Source organism: Prorops nasuta, unplaced genomic scaffold, assembly GCF_024137725.1.
Source record: "Prorops nasuta isolate Cenicafe-Biocafe unplaced genomic scaffold, Cenicafe_Pnas_1.2 PNAS00003, whole genome shotgun sequence".
Classification (NCBI taxonomy): Eukaryota; Metazoa; Arthropoda; class Insecta; order Hymenoptera; family Bethylidae; genus Prorops; species Prorops nasuta.
In genome coordinates, this window is record NW_027116800.1 from 7040025 (window position 1) to 7057943 (window position 17919).

At 44.9% G+C, this 17919-nt stretch overlaps 2 protein-coding genes across 2 annotated transcripts; one reads left to right on the plus strand and one right to left on the minus strand.

Annotated features, from left to right (window-relative positions):
* The first annotated feature begins 2538 nt into the window (after positions 1–2538).
* On the plus strand, positions 2539–6736 carry Cyp18a1 (Cytochrome P450 18a1). Its single transcript, XM_066746790.1, has 5 exons — positions 2539–3124; positions 3233–3354; positions 3473–3902; positions 3989–4253; positions 5111–6736. Exons 1-5 carry the CDS (start codon positions 2746–2748, stop codon positions 5526–5528), a joined length of 1614 nt encoding a protein of 537 aa, XP_066602887.1. The 5' UTR covers positions 2539–2745; the 3' UTR covers positions 5529–6736.
* A 1433-nt stretch (positions 6737–8169) lies between these two features.
* On the minus strand, positions 8170–12268 carry phtm (phantom). The gene is made up of 7 exons (XM_066746791.1): positions 11982–12268; positions 11493–11814; positions 10173–10318; positions 9596–10096; positions 9349–9501; positions 9109–9283; positions 8170–8556 (listed from the first exon to the last, which is right to left on the minus strand). Exons 2-7 carry the CDS (start codon positions 11806–11808, stop codon positions 8372–8374), a joined length of 1476 nt encoding a protein of 491 aa, XP_066602888.1. The 5' UTR covers positions 11809–11814; positions 11982–12268; the 3' UTR covers positions 8170–8371.
* Between the last annotated feature and the right edge of the window lie 5651 nt (positions 12269–17919).

Here is a 17919-nt window from a genome sequence, read left to right on the forward strand (position 1 = left end):
ATAAAGTCTCTAATGGGGAGTATTATATATATATATAGTATACGTTCTCAACGAAGGACCAGTGTACAACGAAACACTGTATGTATTTAGGATAGTTGGCACCGCGAGGGTTTATCCCATTTGGCAAAAGGTCGAGCTCGTGGCAGAAAACAAGCGAGCAAGGATAGCGATAAAGAGCAGCCGGATCCGAAGAAAAATCGACCAAAGAGAGACGCTGAGTTTTCGACAGTGTTAATTCTTGCTAATCGATTTCGATGCTGCTTCATTCAAGCGTTTCTTTTTTATATTCTATATATATATATATATACAAACATGCGAGACATCTCGAAGGAATGCATAATTAATTTTAGTCGTTTGGCTCTCGCAAGTGAAAATTTGCATAAAATGTAGAGTGCACTGCATCGTTCGTACGAATGTGCCGCAGGTTCCCCTTATTTGGACGTGTCGCGATGTACCGTACGAATAAATATATATATAGACGAGCAAGAACCGACGAAGAACTCTGCGCGTTCGCTCGACGAGCGGCCAGTAACTCGTGGAAAAAACAGGTGTCTCGTATTTCGTGGAGTAATCTCGCCACGATTAAGATCCGGAGCGATCAATCCTGTTTACCAATCAGCGACGAAGATCGCTTGGAGAACCGTCATCACCCATCGAAAACAATTGCGGCGCGATGCTCCTGATTTCTCTTATCGCGCTGCGCGTGATATCCCCAAAGATTTGCATCGAGCCTGATAATCGCTGCAATTTAACACACACACACACACGCGCGCACACATGGGAATATCTATGACCTCTCCTGGTGGCAGATAAGCGAGGCCAAAGTTATCGAATGCCACAGCAGCGATTGGCCAATTTTTATATGCACGCGCGCTTCGACTTTCGACGATTGTAATCATACATAAACGTATATATATCTATATATATATATATATATATACATGTAGCGCTGCAGGAAAAAACGCTTTCCACGTGCAGTCTCTCTTTTTTTCTCTTTTCTTTCAATAAACTTCACTCCGCTTCGATGATGCTCGGGCGAGAAATCGAGTGGTAAAAAATGCAGTAAAAGTCATTGAAGTTATCGACGATAAAGCGTGGCCTCCGGCGATTCTCGTAAAAAGCTGCGTCGTTAATCATGCTCCTATTAACAATTAGATCACTCTATTCGTCCTGTAAATATATATATATATATATATATATAAAATACAGAGTAAAACCATTTCTTTGGCAAAGCAACAAATTTTTTCAAGAGATAAGAGGATCGTGAGTTGCAAGGTTCGTCCGTCGACGAGTGCATTGGTGGTGTCGAGTGTCGACGCGTCGAGTCGGGTCGAGTCGAGTCGAGGCGAGTCCCCTGCTGGGGGCCAGTTTCCCCCTCCTCTCGTCCCGTCGAGTGCCCCCACCCGAATCGGAACGAGTAAACTCCAAAAGCACGCCGAGCGATCGATCTTGCAATTTTCGAACTCTGACCAATAATCTTCGTTGTCCGAATAATCCCGAGGAGAAGGTACAATGTTATTTCCTCTCGCGTATATACATACGCGAGTGTGCGTAAAAGCACGAAGGGTACTTCAATGGGCGCAGAGTACGCAGAGCGAGATACGTACCCAGAAATGCATATACGAACCTCGACTAGCTCTGGTACTCGAATATCGTCCAACGAATTCGGCGGTTCGGCGCTACCTCTGACCGACTTTTCTCTCTCTCTCTCTCTCTCCCTCTCCCTCCCTCCCCTTTCTCCCGTTCTCGATACTCGAGACCACCCCACTCCTTCTCTCCTCACCTTCGCAGGAACCTCCTCCTCCTCCACCACCATCTCATCATCCAGAAAGCCCCCACCCTCACCCTCGGTGCAAACCTTCCACGACCCTCGATCGCGCTCGATTCTTTGCGTTTTACAGTAAAATATCCTACCCCCTCCAGATCCCCCCCCCTTTTCCTCTCTTTAACGAGCTCTACACGACAGTATATAGCTCTCTCGCTCGCTCAACGACAATTTACACTGATATTCCACGACGAGTCGGTCGACTGGAAAGAAAAAGAGGGAGGAGGAGGTGACGATGAAGTAGGAGGAGTAGGAGGGGGTGGGAAGGAGTAGGAGGGGGAGGGGGGAGAGGTGTCGGAGAGACCAGGCGAGAGCGGATCTTGGCTTTATCACGCGCGTACGGGAAGTAGCGTCTGCCAGTAGTCTTCGGCGATCGCGGGAGACAAGTAGTTTAGAGAGAGGGGGGGTGAGAGAGTGAGAGAGGGAGGGAGGGGGAGGGACATAAAAGAGAGAGAGAGAGAGAGAGGTCGCGCGTGTGCGAGAGCGTGCGTGCGCTCGCTCCGGTGTGTGTGTGTGTGTGTGTGCGTGTCTCTCTCTCTCTCTCTCTCTCGCTCTCGGGGGGTGTGGGTGAGTGATATAGAAAGAGAAAGAGGGAGAGAGAGTGCGAGCGAATTACCGCCGCTTCTCGCAAAGCTGACCGTGTGCTACGCTGCATTTGCAAGCTGAACGCTATAAGGGCCAGGCCACGAGGTGCCTTCGCTTAGTTCGCCTGCAACAGGTTCAACGAAGACACACGCTCTCCTCTCTCGACCAGCAGCGACACTCCGTTGACTTTGACAGTGAATCGCGAGCACTGCGACTCTTCCAATCCAGCAAATACTCGCTCTTCCTTTCTTTCCTATTACACACTCGGTTATCAGACTTTGGAGGAACCTCTCGATTTGTGAAGAAGAGAAACTCTCGCGAGAAGAAGAAGAATCATGTTCGTGGAACACGTGGCTCAGTGGATGATGCAGGCGATGGGAGGAACGGAGAACGAAACCATGTACACCCTCCTGGTATTCCTGGCGGCCTTCCTACTCGTCTGGTCCATCCAGTGCTTCCAGTACAACATGAAGCTACCACCGGGCCCATGGGGTTTGCCGTTCTTCGGCTACCTTCCCTTCCTCGATGGACACAAACACCTCCACCTGCAGTTCGGAAGACTCGCCAAAAATTACGGGCCAATGTTCAGTGCTAGACTTGGAAATCAACTTCTCGTTGTACTCAGTGACTATCATGCCATCAGAGACACCTTCAGGAGGGAGGAATTCACCGCGAGACCGCAGACTGAATTCTTCACTATTCTTGGTGGTTATGGTAAATCAGTCTTTCTCTTCATTCTTATTCTTACTCTTTTCTTCCTCTCCGTATTGTCGAGGGATTGTAGTTATTTTCACGAAGGATTTCCATTTTTTTTCCATGCAGGCATCATCAATTCCGAAGGTGCACTGTGGAAGGAACAGAGAAGATTTCTTCACGAAAAGCTAAGGAGCTTCGGCATGACTTACATGGGATCTGGCAAGAAAGTCATGGAATCCAGAATCATGGTGAGTTTCATTTTTTTGCAGCTTTTTATGTAACAGTGTATTGGTTTTTTTCTTCTTCTTCTTCTTCTTATCACTGGGAAGAATTTTCTTAAAATGTTGGGTCGTTTGGATTTTGCAGAGAGAAGTGGATAGTTTCTTGAGAGGACTGTCTTCGAAACAGGGGAACCCTGTGGATGTGTCGCCGTCCTTAGGGATGTCCATCAGCAACGTGATTTGCTCCATCCTGATGGGAATTCGTTTTCAACAAGGAGACACCAGATTCGAGAGATTCATGTACCTCATAGAGGAAGGATTCAAGCTTTTTGGCAGTATGGCGTCGGTGAATTTCATCCCCATCATGCGGTACTTACCCTGCCTCATGAAAGTCAGATCGAAGATATCGGCCAATCGAGCGGAGATGGGAGAATTCTTTCAAGAAACCGTAGATCAGCATCGAACCACGTTCAACGAGAACGAGATTCGGGATCTCGTCGACGCTTACCTGCTGGAAATTAAAAAAGCCAAATCCGAGGGCAACGAGGCTGTTCTCTTCCATGGGAAGGATCATGGTGAGCGAAACTTTTTATCGGAACACACTTTTGCATGGAAGGTAACGAGTGAAATTGGTTTAACACGAGTTTTGCCTCTTCCCCAGATCAACAGATGCAACAGATCCTGGGTGACTTGTTCTCCGCAGGGATGGAGACTGTGAAGACCACTCTCGAGTGGGCTTTCGTGATGATGCTGCACCATCCAGATGCGGCCAAGGCAGTACAGGAGGAATTGGATCAAGTAGTAGGCAGGTCAAGGATGCCAGCCCTCGAAGATCTTCCATTCCTACCGATCACGGAAGCCACGATCCTAGAAGTGCTGAGAAGGTCCAGCATAGTACCGTTGGGAACGACCCATGCCACCACACGGTAAGCTTATATCAAATTACCAGCAGCACTAAAATCAATTCACCTCCCTCCCCTTCCTCCTCGCATCCTCGCATTTTCATTCATAATTCATGATTACAAATTTGAGAATCTTGGTCAAATCTTTCTCTCCCGTGTCTCCGGTACCGCTTGCCGGCTCTGGAAGGAGAAAAAATCGAGGGAGAAATAAGGAGATAAAAAAAGAAGAAAAAAACCCTGAGAAACGCCCGGGGCCAATACCTCCGAGGCCCATACTTTTACTTTCGGCCGATTTCGTTAGAAAGGGTATAAGATATTGGTGAAATACGGAATTCCAACGTTAGATACGGGATAGCGTTTATTAATGTATTGTGAAAATGGTGCTTTCGGGTCTCTCGGCGTCTCGATCGCAGCCGATGAATTCAGAACGGATTTCGAAACGGTTTTCAAGCTTCTGTTCCGTGTCTGGCATATCGGAACCTTTGGATTCGCGCGATCGCCAGTCGATTATTCGGCGTGCAAAAGTGAAAGCAAAGTTGCGTGTCGGTCGGTCGGTCGGTCGGTCGGTCGATCGGTGGTTTTTGGACGCTCCCCTCCCCCACGTATATTGCTCGTAGAGATTGCAGGTCGATGACACCGTTTCTTCCTTCGAAGAAAGAATTATAACCTAGGCGTTCCCATTATCAGCACTCGAGTCTCGCGCTATCTCTTCGTCAACCCTGCGATCGATCAGCAGCCAGCTTTTCGCCGTATTATGCCTGCAGTGTATACTTTAATTATCAAATGTAATATCGAGACCGATGATTATTATCACGAGGAATGCGCCGATGAAGAAACGTTGGAACCACGAATAATCTTGATTATTTTCTTTTATTTTCCAGTGACGTCATGCTGAACGGTTACAAGATACCAGCGGGCTCCCAAGTGGTACCGCTTCTGCACGCGGTCCACATGGACCCGAAGCTCTGGGAGAAGCCCGATGAGTTCCGGCCAGCGAGATTCCTGTCGGCCGAGGGAAAAGTCACGAAACCCGAGTACTTTATGCCATTCGGCGTTGGCAGGCGAATGTGCCTCGGAGACGTCCTCGCGAGAATGGAACTCTTCCTGTTCTTCAGCTCGTTGCTGCACAGCTTCGATCTGAGACTACCGGATGGCGAGAATCTACCAAGTTTAGCTGGTAACGCCGGTATCACGGTGACCCCTGACCCTTTCAAGGTTTGCCTCGTCCAGAGGAGAATCGAGCAAGCTTCCAACGACAACGCTCCCACGGGAGTTCTCCGTAATGTTGGCAGCCATTGAAGAGTGAAAGAGCGAGCGAGCGAGCGAGACAGGGAGAGAAAGTTTCAACATCCACACACTGTGCTGCTCTTCCACTCGTCTTCAGGGCTCCTTCTGCGCCGTCCGGAGCACGGTACTCGTTCCTACATCCGTCAAGAGAAAGACCTTTGGCATTGCGTTACAACTATTACTGTTACGACTACTACTACTACTACTCTACTACTACACTACTCTACTACTACTACTATCATTACTACTGCTGCTGCTACTGCTACTACTACTACTATAGTACTATCACTAGGTAATATTACTGCTAGCCAACGTGTATACAAGTATGTATGTGCTGGATTATTCCCGTGTATGCGAGTATGTATGTATGTGTGTGTGTGTGTATGCGTCTGCGAGAGAGGCTATAGAAAGCCAACAGAAAATTAGAGAGATAACCTGAAAATACGATTCATCCCATCGTGTCATTTATTTATAAGCTTTCCATTATGGAGAAGGAAGAACATTTGTACATAGAGCGAGCGAAAGAGGGAGAGAGAGAGAGAGAGAGAGAGAGATTGCGTGTCGCACGAATTGAAACGAGAATGTGTTTAACGACCTTAAAGAAATCGACGCGCCGCATGCCGATCGACGTGAACGCGAGGCTGCGTCCCCAACCGAGTTTATCGTTGGCCAATCGCCAATTGGAAAACACCAAAATCAACCGGATGAACCGTCTTTGATTTTTCCACTGCGGACAAATCTCACGAACGGCATAGAAATTCATTGGGATTCATATGTAAGTCTCGATCGATCGCCGACTAATGCGGACCAAGGCTGTGAATCTCCGAGTCCAAACTGCATTGGCAGCGATCATTACCGATTCATGGACGCTCGAATTTTCTCCATTTATCACAAACGTATACCCTTCGTATAAACATATATTTATATATGTATACACGAAGGGTACGTGTGCATGTATATATCATACTCTTCATAAGATTATTGTAAATTCTCATAAGCTTATTCTGTGTTATTGTAAATCGTTGCGAAATTCCTCAATAACGATTATTATAATTGGCCTTGCGCGAACGAATTCATGCACGAATTATTACCTACCTAACGCGTGTACTTCTACATATTACATGTATGTGTATAGTTAAGATGACAGTTTTGACACGCTCGAAACCTCAAATACCGCACTGTGTTCATTAATCGATCGTGACACTCTGTGTTATTTAATATTTTATTGTCTCCCAAATAAACGCAAACTTTGCAGTTGAAGATTATTATACATGGTTGCAATTTATTTTCTCTCGCACACGTACGCCTATTCCCCTCGGCGGAAACACCCAGCCCCCTCGCCATCCAACAGAATTTTTGTCCAATGCCCGCATCCATATATTTATATATCGTACGTCTCGCACATCCATCACGAAAGATCGATCAACCGATAAGATCGCATTATCGCGCAGACATTTGCCAATTATTTGCGCTCGAATCAACAATGAATTGCGATCATCCGAATGATTTCATTCGCCTGATCGCAACGATATAATTATATGGATCGAGTTTTTGAAAAATATCTTGTTGTTCGAAAAGTGGACCTCGAGTGGATCCTAGCTTTCTCTTTCAGCGAACGCTGCCCGCAGGCGCGCCAAAAAATTCGCGCCACGCATCAAATCTCGTTCCGTTCGGAGAGTTAAATCGAGAATCGAGAGGAATCATTAGGACGCGCCTAATACGATAAGCGAGTGGTTAACTGGGATAAGCCACGGCGCTAGCGACCGAAGACGAAGAAAAAGAAGGCCAAAATGGCGTCGGTATACTGTACATGTATATATATATATACATGTATGTATACTCATACGTATACCGTGTATCCCCTGCAGACGTATTATTATCGGCGCTGACGCATCGAAATAGCGATTCGCGTATATACCTCCGATGAAAGAAACATGCAAAAATTTCGAACGTCGCTTCTTTGTCAAAGTGGGAAAAAAGGCCAACGCGGCGGCGCCAGATTCGAATCTTACGTAAGAGAAATCGGCCGTTCTGAGTTTCTAACGAAATATCGGTGCCCGGCTTACGGCACGTAAGGTTAACGACACGAAAGTCATGTGGCCCCAAACCACATGGAAGTTACGTAAGGTCAGAGCTCGGTTATCCGGTACCCGAGCAAAACTTTTCTTCTTCTTCTTCTTTCTCTTCTTCCCTGATGCTCCCCTCGCGGAGACATCGATGCCAAAAGAGAGTAATGGAGGAGCACTGCATAGCACGGTACATATATATATATATACATCAATATTATCGATGTTATAAATTTAGTGCCATAAGAGAATACACACTCGAATGTTTTCTACTTCCCGTTTCCTCGCCCGTACACTGGACACCTCCTTCTCCTTTGTTATTTGATTAAATTAGAAAGTCCTGCAGACTTATGCAATATTTGTCGTATCGTCCTCTTCTTATTCCTCTTCTTCAACGACTTTCCGCAAATACGACCCGGATTTCGAGGAATATAGGATGTTGTATGATAATTGAATAAGGAAGGAGGGACATAGGAGTATCAGTTTATTGAAATGAAAATAAATACTACGAGAATAGAATCGATTGTTTCTTTTTTTATTTTCTGTTTCCTCCACTGTTATTGGACACCTTTTTATTCGTTATTTGATTAAATTAGAAAGCTCCGCAAGTTTATACTGCAATATCTGTCGTCTCTTCTTCTTCTCCTTGAATTAACTTTCCGCAACTGTGACACGGTTTTTGGAGAATATAGTTATATATAGGGTCTAGTATACATATATGTAATAGCTGATTACATTGAAGAAAACTAAAACTATCTCACGCGAGATTCTTTTATTTCTCGATAGGAGCTATATAGCCTCTCGTGGGACGAAGATCAGACGATGAGGCTTCGGTATTAAAGTGATCCCACACTCCCCCGTAAGGTCGATTCTTTCGTTAGGAACTGTGGATATTCGAAAGCTATGCAAAATTCTTGCAGCGAACAGGAAGAGCAGCATTTTGGCCAGTTCGTCACCGATACACATGCGTTTTCCTGTTCCAATCAGAAGACAATTTATTCACTGAACCAGTATATGATCTCACATGTGTTTAATATACATATCTATACATATGCAGTCCGTCAGTTGGAACGCTCGAAAGCATGCACGTAAGAAAATATTTACGTTTATCTTCATGACTATTAAAGATATCACAAATTTGCATAAGACCTCTCGGAATGCAAATAGCAAAAGGTTTCGAAAAGATCTTGTGCAAAATTTTGATAACTATAATAGTTGCGGAAATAAACGTCTCTCTTTGCATCCATGTTCTGGGCTGTTTTAATTTTCGGACCCTGTATATACAGGGTCCAACTGTTAATATGTTCCAGAGCGTAGATTCAAGTAGAGTATATCTCCTTAACTACTGCAGTTATGAAAATTTTGCGTTAAACCTTTTTGAATGCAAATAGTAAGAGGTCTCGAAGTTCTGTGCAAAAAATTGAAATATCTCTTACAGTTACAGAGGATACATATCTGTTTCCATATATGCTCTGGATCGTTTTAAGCAATGGACTCTATATATATATATATATTATATACATTACCAGATTGAAATGGCAAAAAGGCTTCTGGCTTCAAGATTGATCCATCCTCAGCAATGAATCGTTGCGGTTTGAATTCTGCTGGTTCGTCCCAATAAACTGGATCCATATGGATCGCCCATTGCAGAGGGACCACCATTGTTCCCTTTGGTATATCGTACTCGGCTATCTTCGCGTCCTATCCAATAAAACCACGTGATCTTTGATATTCGTTCGCGCTGCATTTACGTTAAACGTGCTCACCTCCAAAGCACCATGAGGAATACCAATTGGTACCACGCTTCTCAAACGTTGAACTTCCATAATACTCGCTTCCAATAATTTCAAATCCTCCTTATCAGCCAGAGTAGGCTCCCTGTTTCCCAAAACTTGCCTCATCTCCTCCCGAATCCTTTCCTACATACGTGCAAATTTAATCACTCGTGACGAGTCACATTCCAGACCTATAATATAAACATTAAAAAATCAATGATATTTAAAAAAAATAAACCTGTTCTTCTGGATGAACAGCGATGAAAAGAATGAACCATCGAAGTGTAGTCAGAGTTGTATCGGTCCCAGCACCGAAAAGGTCAGCCAACAAATGATAGAATTGAGCTTCCGTGAAATGTCCAGGGTCAGTGGCAATTTCGTTCCTTCTCCTCATTTCTTCGTCAAAAGCAGCCAGGAAGCTATTGGATTTGTCCTTGTTACCACGATGCTCCAGTACGAGTTCCTTGTAGATCTCGTGAGTCCTCGTTTTCCCATCTATCAATGATCTCATGGTCCTCCCAAAATAAGGGAGGAATCTTAAAAACGGTAGAAAATTCAGTGGTCCAGCAACTCCGATATGCTTAACTCCATCTTCTTGTAGATGCCTCAGCCACTTCCAAACCTCGTCCTCCTCATCGTAAACTTTCCCAAAAACCAAACTGTTTATCAAATTTCCCATAAAGTGGTGCAATATTTTCAGAGGGTCCACACCGTCGGTCGTTGAAGTCTCTCGCAGTTTCTATACGGGGGTTGATTAACACATACAATATGAAAATAATAAATAATTAAAAAATTAATTATAAAGATTTCGGTACCATGACGCACTGGTCAACGATCGATAGGATTCTAGCTTCCAGATGGTCCCTCCTCGACCCAAATTTCACCATTCCCAAATTTTTCAGACACGTTGATACGAATTTCCGCTGGTCCTTCCAGATCTCACCCTCGGCGCATATCAGACCTTCAACATATTTTACGTATACCATTTTACATTCCACGATATTACGTAATAACAAATACTACTACAAGCACACCCTCCGAGTCCGTCAAATGGAACGCGAGCGAAGCATATACGTATACTCGAATTCAAGGGATGACATCATCGAGAATATTTGCCAACCGCCAGAAATAACCTTTAATATATGCATATATCTGCAGCTCTCTCGCGAAGGCTCTTTCGATCCTTTCGATAATTCTGCACCGGGCGCTGACACGAGAGAGGCGATTCTGTATATTGTCCAGTGATAACGAGATGGCTCTCAGGGTCATTCTGCTCGAGAGTATCGCGTCAGCATGCAGCGTCTCTACCGATTAAAACTTTTCTCCGATATAAGACCTTGAAACTTGTGCAAGATTCTTTGTTTCTTTGGCGGTGCTTTTGCAGAGGAGGGAATTTCCATGATTGAAAGCGAATCTCGCGAAGGTTGCTCGGCGAAATCGTGGAAAAGGCGGTAGCGTGACTTCTTTCCAAACGAGACGAGCACTGCTGCTATGTGTCTTATAGCGAGCCGTGGTAGAAGAGGGAGGGAGGGAGAAGGGGGGGGGGCTCCAAGGACATCGAGAATTTCAGGTTTCGTCGACCCGTTTAAAGGCCAATGGCGCTGCAGAATCGTCGACGACGAACGGACCATTATCGCGTATCTGCAGCGACTCGAAAACCCAGGCAGCATAAGAGCAACTCGCTTCGAGCGACGACGGTCCGACTATTCGATGACTCGAACCACTTAGCCTCGCCTCCTCCTCTATAGAAGATCCCTAACGCGATCCAAACGCTACGCGCTTGCTGAACATTGCGGCGCGGCTCGATGATTTTTTACATTGGAACATTTTTACATCAATGCTTACCGTATTTTTGGATGATTCCGAAAGTAAGATAAAAGAGGGCGCTGTCGAAGAACTCACAAGGCAATGTGGCTGTCGAACATCGTAGTATACCAGGGTCATGATTTGTTAGGTTAGAAAATTTGTATATCAGGACTTGGTGTAACTTTTCATAATTATATAGGTAAGACGGGGGGAAGGGAGGGGCCGTGTTGCTGGTAATCGCAATGCGGTTACTGAATGTTCTATATATATAGTTTATACATCAGTTTAATGACTTTTTTAGAATAGAACATTTTCTCCTCAGAACTCACCGTATCCTTTCATAATTCCATGAGTCAGATAGAGCGGGGCTCTGCCGGTAAACGCATCCTTGGCTAGCGTCAGTCTGACCAAACGCGGATCCGTGAGGAGGACCGTGTAAACCGACCCAAGTTTTAGACCACAAATGGGCCCGTACTTCCTGGCCAAACCCGTCAAAGACTGATGCGGCGCTTTTCCATCCAACCAAGGCAAATAGCCTACAACCGGAAGTCCTATTGGTCCAGGTGGAAGCTTCCTCCCGCTGCTACTTCGGTAGAATAGATACAGCACAGTCAACAAGAAAACGATCGAAGAAAGAACGAGCATTTTGATCTGGAAATGAGCGAAATACGAATTTTTCTATATGTCACGAGATGTAATTAAACAGAACTGTAAAATTAGTAAACGGAATTTTTCAATAAAATTTCACACACGCGAATGAAAATGAGGATATAAATTATAATAATAATCATAATGTAGGAGGAATAAAAGAAACTCACGAGTACAGAAATCCTCTTTCTGTCGTTGCTATACAGAGGCACGCGCCCTTCTGATGCACGAAGAGCCAGGAAACACGTGGCGGGACACGTGCCACTATATATATGTATATAAAGTCGACAAATCACAGTGGTGTATATACTCTCGGCGCGCGCGCGCGCACGTTTCAGAATCGGTGATCCTTGCAGAGGGATAGAAACGAGAAGAGAAGAAACCAAGAAAGAAATTGACTGCAACGACTCGAATCGATCGAGGTTAACGTGATATTTTTAAGGAAAGAGAGGGAGAGAGAGAGAGAGAGAGAGAGAGCGAGGAGCGAGCGATCAGCAAAAAAATAGACGCAACCTCGCTCGTGTTACAGAAGAAACTGTCGTTACAGCACTGTCCTTGAGCGATCTCTCCACATTTTGACTACCAAATTATCCCTCGATATTCCAATTCTCCCAATATAGATTGAAATTTATCGCCCCTTCTCTGCGCTCTTAACCACAGAACATTTCCAATATAAGGCTTTTCACACATTTACTCCCTCCCTTACAAAATGTAGCAGAGAATTTTCAGCGGAATCGTTCGAAGGCGGCGCCTATGCGCTAAGAATTTCTTCTGGCTCTTTTGCATTCGCTATCTTCTTTCACCAGTTGGAACAAAAGGCTGTGGTATGCACCTACCTGAACCGAAATTTTTCTCCCTGCCCTTTTCTATCCTCCAGCGTTACGCTCTACTCTCCCTAAAATACGATCACTTTAACGGTATTTTTTCACGAAAACTTCAATCACTCGCGCGATTCTTGCATTTTCATTTTCATGTGGAGAATCGATCGATCGTCTGGGACGATTTTTCGTGGGGTTCAAAATACGAAGTGCTGTAAGATTTTTATTATTATTATTATTGCGAGGGATAGACGGAGAGTAAAGTAGGGAAGAATAGAGTTTTTAAAAGAGAGAGAGAGAGAGAGAGAGAGAGAGTAACGGGCAGGTTAGCGCATAGGCGCGACAAGAGCGATTGGCCGACGAAGAGAGCACCGTTGAAAGTAAAAGTGACTTCTCGTTCTCGGCTCTTGTGGGGCCCGTTTAGGAGGTAAGCGCAACAGTCAGTCCAGTCCGTCCAACACACTAAAACCAAGCCAATAGTGGCAAACCAGGCAAACCGTCGCAAACCTGCCGTAGCCGCCAGACTTGAAAGACGTTTGCGCTCTTTGCACTACTCTCCCTCTCTCTCTCTCTCTCTCCCTCTCTCCCTCTCTTTCTCCTTCTAAAGACATTCAGGAGCCAACGACCCCTTGCCCTTACGCAGCCTCTACCTCTCTGCTTCTTCTTCTTCTTCTTCTCCTATTCTTTTCCTTCCTTTTCTTCTTCCGCTATTCTCTCATCATTTATTTATTTTGTATACCTCGAACGATCATTCTTATACCAGTGCATGCAGTTTGCATGCATATGCACGTACTATATATATACACACAGGAACGTGCCATTCCACGAAAGGGTGAGCCATCGTTGTCTGACGCAAGCAGAATCGTCTAGACGTTGCGCACAGATATCACGATAAAATCTACCTTTTCTTCACTTTTTTAATCCTCTCGTTCTTTTACTCTCCTCGACCAAGAAGGAGAGAGAGAGAAAGAGAATATTCGAATTTCGAGCGCGAAGGTTCGAGCTGTGGTATGCAGGTGTTGGTTCGGCACGGACGGACCTGGGTGCAATGGTCACTTAGCTATCGGACTGGACGTGCAACGACCGACAAAGGTCACTAGAGGCATTAAATTTGCATCTCGCTTCTCTCACGTAGCTTCTCCCAGACGCCATTCTCCATTCCTTGCCACGTATCGTCTCCAATTTTATCCTCCACACCTATACATAGTATATATACATATATATAATACAAATACACGCAAGAATACACCATATACCATCTTTAACGAGATTTTCGTGGATTTTCACGAAGAGATTGTCTGCAAGAAGAAGAACAGGAGGAGGAGGAGGAGGAGGAGGAACGCCATGCTCCGTGTAGATGTGTGGTAGACGCGAAGGTATGAATTCTAAACCCTGCACGAGGTAGGTATCGACCTACGGGGCAACGAACGACCGGGGTCATTGGCTGGATCCAGTTATCAAGGTTGGGGTCCTTTTCCTTCGGTAGTCGCCGTTTCTCCTCGCACGCCACGGATCGACGAACTTTCCAAGCTTACCTGCGATGCAGTAGTCTATATATATATATATATATACACACACACACATATATATATACATATAAGCGCGATTGCATGCCACATGCGTACGCGTGCATACGCACCCCCTTGCATTATCAACGATCCTCTTACGCAGGATGCTGTGTGGGATATCGAGAATAATGCGTGCATTTGCGCGTACGTTGACGAACCTAACCGGCCTTTAGTTGCTGCTGCTGTCGATGCTGCTACTCTTGCTGGAGAATGCAAGAGATGGAGGATGAGGACTGGCAGTGGGGGGAGGTGGGAAGGGGAGAAAGAGGTGGAGGTGGGGGAGGATGAAGCGTAACCGGTCCAAGGAGAGCTGCGTTCTGATAACCCAGTTCCAGCTGCTATCGGTCAGATCGCCGAGTCCGACTCCCCCGCTCTTTGTCAGACAGCACGAGCATCGATAAATAAACAACTCCAATTCTTATCCAGTCTTTCACTCGCTTCCGTCCTCTACGCGGATTTCTTGCTCCACTGATATACTAATACTCTGTCTCGCTCTCTCTCTCTCTCTCTCTCTGCTCTTATTATTTTTTATTGTATATTGTAGACATTTTTAACGATATATATATATATATATATATATACGAATCACCGTGCCCTCCTTCCTCTCAGAGTTTTCACGAAAATTCAGAATGGAGAATCGAGAGAGCTCTCGTGAGAGATTCGGCCCAATCTGGCCCGCCAGCTGCTCGATAAACTTTGCGACTTTCTCTTCTCTGTTAAATGCTAATTTCGCGCGTCGATACGCGCTATTTTCACAAACGATATATATAGGTATACTGTATACGTATATTTATAAATATATACACCGAAGCGTTAGGAACCAGTTCTCGGGAGATTTTGGAAATTCAAGCGGAGATTGTCCGTTGACGGATGAATAGTTTATCCAAGTTGCGGTGTTACAGTGCGCTATGCTCCAAGTAAGACAACGAGTCAACAGCGTTATAATTTTTGTTAATATACTTCATTTGGCTATTTTTGCCTGTCAATTTCTTCATCTTTTATTTATATACACAAAAGCCTTGGGAAGCAGCTTCGAGGAGATTTTGCAACTCCAAAAGAATGAAGATTGTTCGTCGACGATTCTGCGATTACGATGCATTGCTCGAAACATAAGACAACGTATATCAACGACTCGATAACACAATTTTCATCGATATATGCGGTTGATAGTTCGTTTGTCTATTTTGGCCTATGAATTTCCTTATTCTTGTATACATATATGTGCAAAAGTTTTAAGAAGCAGTTTGAAGGAGATTTTTTTTGGAAATCCAAATGGAAATTGCTCGTCGACGGAGGAACGGTCTCATGGACGTTTCTGCGATTACAGTGCATTGCTCGAAGTAAGACAACGTGTCAACGGCCCAATAGCACAATTTTTATCAAGGCTCATGGTTGATGGCTCATCTTTGCCTCTGGTTGCGGCGTGTCAGCTCTCCTCATCCTTGTGTATATAGTATATATATAGGTATACTATATGGAGCAGCCTATAAGAGATTGGTTTTATCAGGCTGCGCTCCTTCTCACGTTTCAACAGGCCTGAAGGAATTTGCACGATATGCATCCCTCCGGCTTTCGTCACCGTGCACACAGCGATACACAGCACAGAACTCGGTGATCCACCTACTTAAACGCCTCCTCGTTATATCGACGAGGCGCGACAGACAGACACCGAGCCCACTACTCGTGCACGATCTTTGTCCCACGGGGAGCTATCGGACCATTTCTTTCCTCCTCTCCTTTTTTCGTATCGTTATTCACGCAGTAAAACCGTTGACCGGATCGCTGATCGATATCGGTTTCTCCGCTTCGAATAAATGCCTGGAGAGCGCCGCCGCGGAGTGACAGCAGCCATCGAGTTCGTTGCCCCGTGAAAGAAGACAGATCCGCGCCCGATCTGCTCTCCGACGTCGACCGTTTACACGCCTTTATTGCTCTTATACTCATTTTTCGATAAACCTGCCATGCTCCTTCATTCTGCATCCACGACGAGCCTCGTCACTGACGTCAGCCGCGAGAAATAACGCTCTCGAAATTTTCGTTATTTCAAAACACGTGACCGAATGTATTCGATACCATCGATCTTCTTTCTTATTTTCCTTCTTTCTTCTTTTATTTATATATATATATATATATATAGGTAGTCGGTCTGCGTGTAATTAATGCTTCTCGGTTTTTCGAATAAAAATTTGTTTTTTAGACGGGACGCTTCGTCGTCGGTTGATTCGTTCGGGGTCTGACGTCAACCGGAGGAGAGGAAAAAATTGGCAAATATATTAATAATATGCCGTCTGAAAATTCAGTGGTTCCTCGGTGCAACCTCGCCTCGGTAGAAAGGACGGGCAACATTTACTCGGTTGCTCCGGGTCATCGAGGGTCGACGTACTCGAAAGTCCAAGCTTTCCCGGCCCATTGGCATGCGACACTACCGTGCCATATGCCATATTGTCTATCAAGCAAGTTTCTAACGCGAATTTATGATAATGAAGAACCCGACCGCACGAAATCCAACGGCCAATCACCGACTTACACCCAAACTTATTTATGAGACTGTTAATCATGACGAGAACGGGTGCTCAACCTCGCCCTCCTTCCTTCGCCAACTGTCTCAAATATATTATCCTCTTTGTAAATCAAAATTGCAAATTTAAGCGAGAAATAGAGATTGTGCGAGTGGTCTCTCGGATTCATTTATACATATATATATATATATATATATATATATATTTATACGAGGATCGCCAATCTGGATTTATGTCACGGCATAAATAAGTAGGCGGGTGCTGTTCCGGAAAAGAGAGAGAAAATAAAAAAAAACACAGTTTTATCCAAGACGAGAATTACGATAGAACACGGTGGATTCCAGTGACTCTCGTTACTTTCCGTCGCAGACAATTATTTTCCTATTGTACGCGTCAAGCAAGAATCCTTCTTCCTCTCTTTGCCTTCTCAAGCAAAGAAAGAATTAAGAAGCACGGAGATAAAAACATTAAAAATACTCTGTGCAGAAGTTTCAAAACAAAAGACTGCTGCACGCTGGAAAAAATTCGATTTGGGTTGGTAAGTGGTAATGCGTGCTCTGAATTTGCGGCGGTACGCACACACGCACGCACGTGAGAACACGCTTCGAACACTTTCACTCTCACAGGTATATGACCGAGTCGATCGGGCAACCCCCCAACCCCTCCCCCCTCCACCCATTTATTCTTCTCCTCTCCGAGGCCTTCTCGCACGCTTCCACAAGGAGAACCACCTATATACATGCACTTACCACGTACGTACGTGGTACACATCCAAAGAAAGTCGCCACACGCATACACACACGACCAACGAAGAAAGAAAAGATTACACACAGAGCTGAATAACGGCTTCACTGCTCAAAAAAGTAACTCGTCCTTACAGAATTCGATCTGTTTTTGCATGCCTATATACCGCAACAATCGAGATATCTTAAAACTTTTTGGTTCCAAGGGGAGGGGCCATGAGCTATATATATATATATATATAAAACGTCTAAGGAGAGAGAGAGAGAGAAATTATGTTTGGCAAAGGTGGAAAGGAAATTAGGAACGAACAATGCAGTGATGTGTGTTGGAGAGATGAAAGATGTAGCGGAGGTTATTGACCTGAGAGCTCCAAAGCCGTAATACCTATATAGTTTGGTCGAGTGCTGAGGTGACTTGTTCTCTCTCGCGTATCCAGAGTGTGGGTCACTGGTTCAAGCA